This window comes from Sebastes umbrosus, chromosome 21, assembly GCF_015220745.1.
Source record: "Sebastes umbrosus isolate fSebUmb1 chromosome 21, fSebUmb1.pri, whole genome shotgun sequence".
Lineage (NCBI taxonomy): Eukaryota > Metazoa > Chordata > Actinopteri > Perciformes > Sebastidae > Sebastes > Sebastes umbrosus.
Genome location: NC_051289.1, coordinates 2,174,812 through 2,184,397, shown reverse-complemented (window position 1 = coordinate 2,184,397; position 9,586 = coordinate 2,174,812). Strand labels below are relative to the sequence as shown.

The 9,586-nt window shown below is 39.3% G+C and overlaps 1 protein-coding gene across 1 annotated transcript; it reads right to left on the bottom strand.

The window, feature by feature from the left end:
- Positions 1-1,053: 1,053 nt before the first annotated feature.
- eif2s3 (eukaryotic translation initiation factor 2, subunit 3 gamma) lies at positions 1,054-8,333 on the bottom strand. The gene is made up of 12 exons (XM_037756350.1): positions 8,184-8,333; positions 6,480-6,543; positions 6,250-6,377; positions 5,159-5,280; positions 4,911-5,005; positions 4,668-4,826; positions 4,080-4,214; positions 3,852-3,946; positions 3,566-3,710; positions 3,063-3,232; positions 2,660-2,832; positions 1,054-1,508 (listed from the first exon to the last, which is right to left on the bottom strand). Exons 1-12 carry the CDS (start codon positions 8,250-8,252, stop codon positions 1,445-1,447), a joined length of 1,419 nt encoding a protein of 472 aa, XP_037612278.1. The 5' UTR covers positions 8,253-8,333; the 3' UTR covers positions 1,054-1,444.
- Positions 8,334-9,586: the final 1,253 nt, after the last annotated feature.

Sequence of the window (9,586 nt, the reverse complement as noted above, 5' to 3'; positions counted from 1 at the left end):
TAACAAGTGGTGGAAGAAGTACTCAGATCTATTATACTTCAGTAAATGCAGTAATACTACAGTGTAGAAATACTCTGTTGCAAGTAAACAAATAAAAAATTTACTCAAGTAAAAGTAAAAAAGTATTAGCATCAAAATAAAAAAAAACAAAAGTACTCATTATGCAGAATGGTCCATTTCAGAATAATATATATCATATTATTGATGCATTAATGTGTTCCATCACTTTAATGTTGCAGCTGGTAAAAGTGGAGCTCATTTTAATTACTTCATATACTGCTGGGTAGTTTAACCTATAATAATAATAATAATAATATTATTTATATATAATTTTATTTGTTGATAATATTTTGTATCAATAATGTTAATCTGAAAAGTAACTAAAGCTGTCAGATAAATGTAGTGGAGTAAAAAGTACTATATTTACCTCTGAGATGTACCTGTTACCTATTCTTCTCTATACATACTACATTCCTGTCTACACCTCTGTGTACATATATTACTTCTCATCATGCATATACATACTACATCCTGTTTACATTCAGTTTTCCCATCTGAAATATTGTCTTCAACTAAATTACAAATTTACATTACGATTTTATATTTACTTGTTTATATTTATTTTAACTTCACTATTTTATGCCTCGCTTTTACATTTACTTGTGCGATTTCCCCTTTTATGTAAACATTTTATGAGCAAACCTAAGACCAAAGATTTTCATTGACAATTGACAAATAAAGAACCTCGAACGTACTTCAACGATAAACCCATTATCAAAAATACTGCCTTATTTTTTGTTGATTGACAAATTAATTTATCGACTTATCATTTCAGCTCTGTAAGGCATTACATCAGACATAAAAACTCTTCAAAAGTTGCTAATTTTGTTGTTTTTTAACTATAATTTGCATAAAATGATTTTGTATAATAGTGACATGATCTTCTCACAATATAATTCCTGTAAAAGATGACAATTATTATTACATTATTCCCAGTCCTAATTAAGACACAGGTCTGGTTCTGACAGACAAATCAACTTGCAGACGAGCTCATTCCTTCCAAATGTATTTTATTAGATCGGACTGAAATCTGTGGACAGTACAGGAACATTTCTGTACTGAATGAACCCTCCAGGTGTCGCTCTGAAAAGTTGTTACGATCGTCTAAAGGGCATCCTCTCCTCCTCTGCTCTTCTTCTTCTTCTGCAGTAAAAAAAGAAAACAGCCAGAATGGCTAAACTTTGACCTCGTCTGACCTCCTCAAGTCGCTGCTGAGGAAGAGGAGAAGAGGGAGGAGGCGTCTTTAAAACACTGACATGTCCCGTTCTGTTCCCTTCCTTCCTTCCTTCCTCCTTGTGGAAAAAAAAGCAAAACAAAAAAAAGCATCAAGAAGAGTGTGATGGTTTGTGATGTCCAGCTGACGGGAGCGTTGTTGTCTTTCCCCTCAGTCGTCGTCCACTGTGGGTGTGATGGTCACGCCCCTCCTGATCTGCCCCCATCCAATCAGACTGAGGAGGAAGAAGGAGAAACCAATCAGACGACAATATAAAGACAGTTTAACAATCAATGTGAACATCATTTCCACGATGAATATTTGCTTCTTAACTTTCTAATTACTAAAAATCCTTTTTCTTCAGTCCAGGTAATGAAAGTGCTTTTTTTAAAACACTCATTTCTTTTCCCGTTGGAGTTTGAAGAAGATCCCTGAACCAAAAGCTTGCCTCAATAAATTTATATTTCAGATTTTAGTGCCCAGATTCTCACCTCCAGCACCCCGAACAAGCATTTATTTAGTGAGCAGTGATCTTTATACATATTGTTTAAAAACTGATAGAAGCATACGGACTAGCTTTTAGATGCCAAAGACAAATTTCCTCAACAGGCCATGAAGTGAACGATGAAGACGCATCTTTCTGTGCTTAACTGAATCAACATCACCCGTGTGTTTTTATGTCAGACTATCTTTAAACCGGTTCCGTTGCTGCATAGACTTGATTGTCAGCTATCTCACTAACATCTCTATACTTGTACAAACTAGACCCCAGGAAGAGTAACAGGTTGTACTGGTTATTCCACAACTAGACCTACCTCCACACTTTGTTTTAGTGCTGTGAACGCATCATAATAACGCCGCACTAAAGGGAAAAATACGCTCTTGGTTGTTTGTATTTCCTTAAACCAATCACAATTGTCTTGGGCAGCACTTAGCCCAGGATGCACCGACGGTGTTTTGGTGGGGCGACGAGCCCTGGCATTAAAATGCAAACATCTAAAACATATTGTATATCTTTACAACCATTCACCGGAAGAACCAAGCAGGTCGGCCTTAATGCACAATCCAAATCTTCATTAAAAGGTTGCCATTTTCAGTGTGTAGGTTGCTAGCTCAGAGGTTGTGGTTGTTTCACGTAGCGACGGAAATTTTGAAAACACACAGATGGCGGAAGGAGAGGAGAATACCATCAGTCTACATCGTGTGAGTCAGACTAAGTAACAGCTAATGAGGATCAAATAAATAAATTAACAAATTCATCAGCAGCAATCTGTAAAAAATGTTTCCCTGACAATTTTTACATACAAATGTAAAAACCTAAAAAGGTGTATATTATTGCCGACTGTGGTTCGGACAGCTTTTTGAAGTGCAGACTTTGTTCCTTACCGCCAATGTTTCTCCACACGTCGACTCAGAGCGATCTTCTCTCCGACCTCTGTGCAGACGGGGTTGGTGAGGACGATCTTGGCCAGATCGGCCTTCACGGCGCTGACGCGGCCGCCTGTCGACAACGAGCCGATGTTCACCATCAGCACCTCGTTCTTAGACAGCTTCTGGACCTGCAGAGACACAAAACAATAAGAGGATGCCGTCATTACGCTGTTCATCCCACACAGGTTCAGATGACTGAGCACACTAAAATATCTCAACACAACCAAAACATTTAAGACCTCTACAGTTCCAAGGCCTTTAATATATTCGCTCCAGTTACTCAAACATTCTTCAACATCATTCCTCTCTTATACTTCAGAAGTTTTCTGGACTACATTTCCCATGCTGCATGTCTCACCTTGGCAGCCTTCTTGTCCCCCTCTGTGCGGACTCCCAGCAGCCTCCTGAGCAGGAAGTAGGAGATCTCCAGCTCGGTGAAGATCTCGGGCAGCGCTCCGACGGCGCCCAGCACCTGACCGACCATACGATCCGCTCGGCACAGTGTCGGGTCGATCTTAGTGCCCACGCCTGCACACAAATACACAGTTTACTTTACTAAACTACTGTTGAAATGTTTTGTTGTTTGTGCCACCTTTCTATGCCTCCAGTGTGAGCCAGTGTTTTAATGTCTGAATCATGGATTGTTTGTTTACGTTCAATACGTTTTAGGCCAGAAGCAAGCTGATCGTGGATATCAAGAGCAAAGCAGGCAAAGAACTAATTTAGGAAAGCTATATAACAAGAAACACTGAAAATATCAGCATCAGATCTGCAGGTTATTTCTGCATTTTTAGCTCCTGCAGTGGCCTCGGGTTAAATATCACATGAAGGATAAATCTAGGTTCAAATGTGTGGACGTACCGATAAGGCCTCCGGGTGCAGCGTACTGAAGGTCGTTGTGTTCGGCGAACAAAGAGACTATCTTGGAGAAGATGGGTTTGCACATCAGCTTTCCTTCGTGGTCTTTAGACACGATACCTGGCCGCACTTCGATCTCTTGACCCACCTGGAGGTCACACAGAGAGGAAGAGGAGGAGGAGGAGGAAGAGGACGGGTTAGAGGAAAACTCAACTTGCAGTTTGAAATGTGCATGTCTGAGCTGCGAATCACAGTTTTGTCTGTTGAAGTATCAAAGAACTAATCTCACCTTGAGCACACCCTTCAGGATACTTCCTCCCGCCACGCCTCCTTTCAAGTCATCGACTTCACAGCCGGGCTTGTTCACGTCAAAAGATCTGATGACTGAAACATTCACAGGGTTTCACAGCAGAACATCAAAAGCAAACAAAGAAAATCTATGATGTGAGACTAAAAACATGAGGAGGGAAACAAAAAGATATCCCACAGCTAGTTTGTTAGTGTGTGTTTTTCTTACCGATGAGTCTGGGTTCGGAGATGAAGTCTCTGATGGGCACTGGGATCTTTTTGACGATGTACTCACACACCACCTCAATGTTGTACTTCAGCTGAGCTGAGATAGGAATGATGGGAGCGCCCTCTGCCACCGTGCCTGCAGGAGACACATTTAAAACAACATCACATCACCGACACCAAATGTTTAGAAAAAGACGAAAGTGAGCTGAAGAGTCACCAGTTCGGTGAGAAGATAACTGTCACTATTTCAACATTAGCTGGACTTCGCAGACAGCGAAAAAGCTTACTCTGAGTAACACTCCACCCAAAGTCTTTGCAGTAACAAACTCTCACCCCTGCAGGTTTGAGAGAGGGCTTATAATAAGCGAGAGAGAGAATAAGCTGACATATTTCAGGAAAAGATGAGTGTTGTTTGTACTCTGCATACGGGTGAGAGGTGTACTCAGATGAAGAGGTGCACAGTTACACAAACTTCTAATATAAATGGTTTCTTTGAAGGTAACTTTTTGTGTTTTTCTTGGAAGGAACACTTTGGATTTTGTCCCCTGATGGACCCGGTTCTTTAGAGTGCAGCTTCATGCCGACTTACCCTGTACGAAGGCGAGGATCTGCTCGTACTGCTCTTTGGCCTGGCTCTCCTTCACCAGGTCAATCTTGTTCTGCAGGATGAGGATGTGCTTCAGCTTCATGATCTCGATGGCCGCCAGATGCTCTGACGTCTGGGGCTGAGGACACGACTCGTTACCCGCTGGAAGACAGAGACAAGAACCAAAATCAGATGACTTCTGACGAGTAAACCGGGAGGAGAATAACACACAAATCACACACTCACCAATAAGCAGGAGGGCTGCGTCCATGACGGCGGCTCCGTTCAACATGGTTGCCATCAAAATGTCGTGACCAGGACAGTCCACAAATGACACGTGTCTGGGAAAAAGAAAAAGTCACACTGATGAAAAAGATTTTACAGATTTCACAAGTTTACAGTCAAACTGAGGAGCAGATGAAAAGTCTTAATCTGTGCTTCTGGGACACGACCGCCCTCTGTCTCTCTGTCTCCCTCTCTCTCTTCAGTCTTACCTGACCAGCTTGAAGTTGCCCTTCGTGCCGGTGATGTCTGAGGGAAACTCATCAGGAGTGCTGCTGCCACACGATCTGTAGCACTCTGGCCTGGGACAGCTGGGGTCTTCCAGCTTATAGACCTAGAAAAACATGGAAGTGTTGAGTCTCTTTTTAATGCATTTCATCTTAGAGGAGTGGCGGTTGAAAGTTTTACTTCAGAGAGAAATATCTGAAGTAAGACTTGTGTATTAATATGAAACAAAGAACAGAACTCCTTTCTCCAGTTTGGAATTATGTGATTCTCTGCCGGAAAATGGTGGACTGCGCCCTCCGGGTGAGGAGTGAGTCTTTACGCCAAGCGAGGGAGTTCAAGTATCTCGGGGGTCATGTTCATGAGTGAGGGTAAAATGGAGCGAGAGATGGACTATTGTAGTGAAGAGGGAGCTGAGCCTGAAGGCAAAGCTCTCGATTTACCAGTCCATCTACGTTCCAACCCTCACCTACGCTGAGCTTTAGGTAGTGACCGAAAGAATGAGATCGCGGATACAAGCGGCCGAAATGAGTTTCCTTCGTAGGGTGGCTGGGCTTAGCCTTAGAGAGGAGGGTGAGGAGCTCAGACATCCGGAGGGAGCTCGGAGTAGAGCCGCTGCTCCTTAGTGTCGAAAGGGGGCAACTGAGGTGGTTCAACATCTGATCAGGATGCCTCCTGGACGCCTACGTTTGGAGGTTTTTCCGGGCACGGCCAACTTGTAAGTCGGGGTAGACCCAGAACACGCTGGAGAGATTATATATCTGGTCTTGGAAGAGCTGGGAAACGTTGCTGGAGAGAGGGACGTCTGGAATTCCCTGCTAAGCCTGCTGCCCCTGCGACCCAACCCCAGATAAGCGGAAGATAATGGATGGATGGAGAATTAATATATACCGAGCATTTTGAATATTGTGCATGTACAAATAAAAGAACCTATTCTAACTTAGGAGTTGTAAAGTGTTAAACTAGGCAAAGGCCCCGATCAAACAGGCCTTGACCTTCAAAATTAAAAAGGCAGAGGTCAGGGAGACAGGAGAGGTCTGGATTACCTTCAGAAAAATAAATCCCCAGCACCACTTACCTTAGCGTTAGCATATCCTAGCTTGATGGTGATGTTCCTCTCCAGCTCGTTCTTGAACCTGACAGTGTGAACACCAGAAATGGCCTTCACTACTGTGGACTTTCCATGGGCCACATGACCGATGGTGCCTAGGAGAGACAAAAGACAGAAGTCAAAAACCTCCTCATTTGTCTTTTCCAACATGCTGAAAGACAATAAACCTGATCAATGTTTGCCTGATATTCACATACCAATATTGATGGTGGCCTGTCTGCTGATGATCTCGTGAGAGAGAGGCGTCAAGGTAGACACATCCTGCCGAGAGAACAAACTCACATTAGACTCATCACACACTGAAAACTACACAGATTTTCACTGTGAGAGAGCAGCTCTCTTTCATCCTGGAGGTGAATAGAAACAAAGGGAGCCGGCATAGTGACGGACATGAAAACACGGCCTCACACTCACTCTGCAAACAAGTTCAACCAGACAAAGGCAGAGACATATGGCGCTTCATGTAAAACCAAATACTGTTGCTATTGTCTGTTAGTATTTTGCACCTTATACTATTCCATATAATGTTATACTGTCTTACTACTTTGTCTTTAATTGTTCTTGTACAGTATTTTTAATTATATTGTTATTCTAAGATAAGACATAAGATATTCCTTTATTAGTCCCACAGTGGGGGAATGTGCAGTGTACAGCAGCAAAGGGGATAGTGCAAAAAACAAGATGCATCAGTAGAAACAAAAAGCAAGATACAACACAGGAAAATAAAAGGGAAAAAAAAGTAGATGGACATATAAAATATGAACAATTTAAATAGAAGGAAATATAAAAATAGGAACAATATAAACAGTATTGACAATAAACAGACCAGACTATTAACACAATTGCATAAGTGGAAATATGATATTACTTTCTAGTTGTTTCTATTGTAGTTGTATATACCCCTTTTCTTTTTGTACTTCTCTACTTATTTCTGTCTTTGTGCTGCTGCAACACCTGAATTGCCTCTCTGGGGATCAATAAAGCCCTGGTTTATCTAACTGGTTAACTGATATAGATATAGATATCTATATAGATATATATGTATATATATATGTTAACCAGTTAGATATGGATCATAGGTTAATGTTACCTACTTTTTGTGATTTTATTTTATTCAGTAGACAATAACCTAAATGATAGACAACATGCTTTATTTTGCTGAACAACATGCTGAAAGAAGCAACAATAGAATATTTCTCCTATATATATTCTATTGTTGCTTCTTTCAGTATCACTGAAGTTGGCAAAACTGATAAACATGAACAACTGGCTATTGTTGCTTTATCTGATCAGTTTTACCCTCTTCAGTGATACTAAAAGCAGCATGTTGTCTATCATTTACTTTATTGTCTGCTGATTAAAATAAAAAACACAAAAAGGAAGGTAACATTAACCTATGATCCATATATCCTGCTAACATCATCAACAACACCTTAAACTAATAACCACATGTTTAATAAATTAACTGTATTAGATGTGGATGATTATCCTGAAACCACATCCTGCTGCTTCCATCCCCGTTACGAACCTCATTGATATTTTAACAGGTTTAACTGAAACGTAGCATAAGATGCTAACGACTTGATCCAGCCGGGCTACGGCGACATAACTGAGGTAGGACAAAGCTAAGGAATCATTCGGCGCTGTAAATTTATATTATACATTCACACATTTTGTAATATTAAGTGAAACGTAGTGTGATCCTGCTCGCAGTGAGGCGGTGGTGTTAGCCTCTCAGCCTCTCGGCCCGTCGTCATGTGCCGGCAGGCGGCGGCGCAGCACCGTTAGTGGTCAATCTGGTTAATATTCACCTCCTTTCTAACCGTTTTTGGCAACAACACGAACCGAAAGCCACCGACATAAAAGCACGACGTTGTAAAGCCGGTTAAAGTGTCTCTTACCAGAGAACGGAGGTCTTGTCTGGCCAGATGAGGCTGACCGAGCGTTGTTCCAGACTCATCACCCGCCATCTTGAATGAAAAGGGAATGAAGAAGGCGGCTAAGCAGAACGCCTGATCAACCCACAAAAACTGCCTTTTCTCTTTTCCATCAATCTCTTATTACATCAAATTATGTTCTTATTTTGTAGTGTAGTTTCGTGTTGTTCTAAATGTTTATAACAACACGTCTGTTATATATTTATTTTCGCTGATAAATGACAGAGAAGTGCTTTAGAACTCGTGTGTGACTCATCCAACAGGGGTCCTTTCACAACGTCTGATGCAACGCAGTTTTTAATGTAAAATATATTTTATGTAATAAAATTTGTGTTGTTTTTATACCGTTAACGACCGTTTAACACAGAACGGAGCACACAATTGTTATTTGTTATTGTTACAAAAAAATAAAAAATATATATTTTTTACCCATGTGTCAGGTCCGTCGTTGTTTAATGACGTCATCAAAGGGCTTTTTTTTGTAGTGCTGTTGTGTGGTTTGTAGTTCTGTAACAAATTCTGGAATATACTGGGTTACCTGTCCACAGGTTTGCTGTTGTGTCAGTAAATTTGACATATAACTAAATTATATTATTAAATTAATATGGAAATACGCACCTTTTAAACACAACATCAACTGAAACAGCTTAATATATATATTTAGCCTACAGAACTATATTTTGGCCCCTATACAAGAATTGACCCCCAGATATGCATGTAAAGTTGCAACTTTCTCAAATTAATTTGTACATATCAAATAAAGACAAATGAATGTTGTGCTGCATGTTTTTGAAGATCAGTAACACAGTTGAGGAGTGACACATCTCTCACATAATATACTATTATATATATAATATATATATAATATGTATATTATATATATATATATATAATATAATATATATATATATATTATATATTATGTGAGAGATGTGTCACTCTCTTTTTTACATCAGTAACACAGTGGAGGAGTGACACATCTCTCACATAATATAATATATATACACATTATATATATATATATATAATGTGTATATATATTATATATATTTATATAATATATATAATGTATATATATATATAAAATATATATAATATAAATATATTTTATATATATATAATATATATAATAATATACATTATATATAATATATATAAAATATTATATTATATATAATATATATAATATATTTATTAAATATTATGTGAGAGATGTGTCACTCCTCAACTGTGTTACTGATGTAAAAAAGAGAGTGACACATCTCTCACATAATATAATATATATATACATTATATATATATATATAATGTATATATATATAAAATATATTTATATAATATATATAATGTATATATATATAAAATAT

What these genes read in the sequence shown, in the direction of transcription:
- eif2s3 (XM_037756350.1), bottom strand. Translation starts at nt 8,252, where the DNA reads ATGGCGGGTGATGAGTCTGGAACAACGCTCGGTCAGCCTCATCTGGCC. An exon ending in TAGGATATGCTAACGCTAAG is followed by an intron (nt 5,281 to 6,249) that starts GTAAGTGGTGCT and finishes ATGTTTTTCTAG; the next exon opens with GTCTATAAGCTGGAAGACCC. An exon ending in TGCACCCGGAGGCCTTATCG is followed by an intron (nt 3,233 to 3,565) that starts GTACGTCCACAC and finishes ATTTGTGTGCAG; the next exon opens with GCGTGGGCACTAAGATCGAC.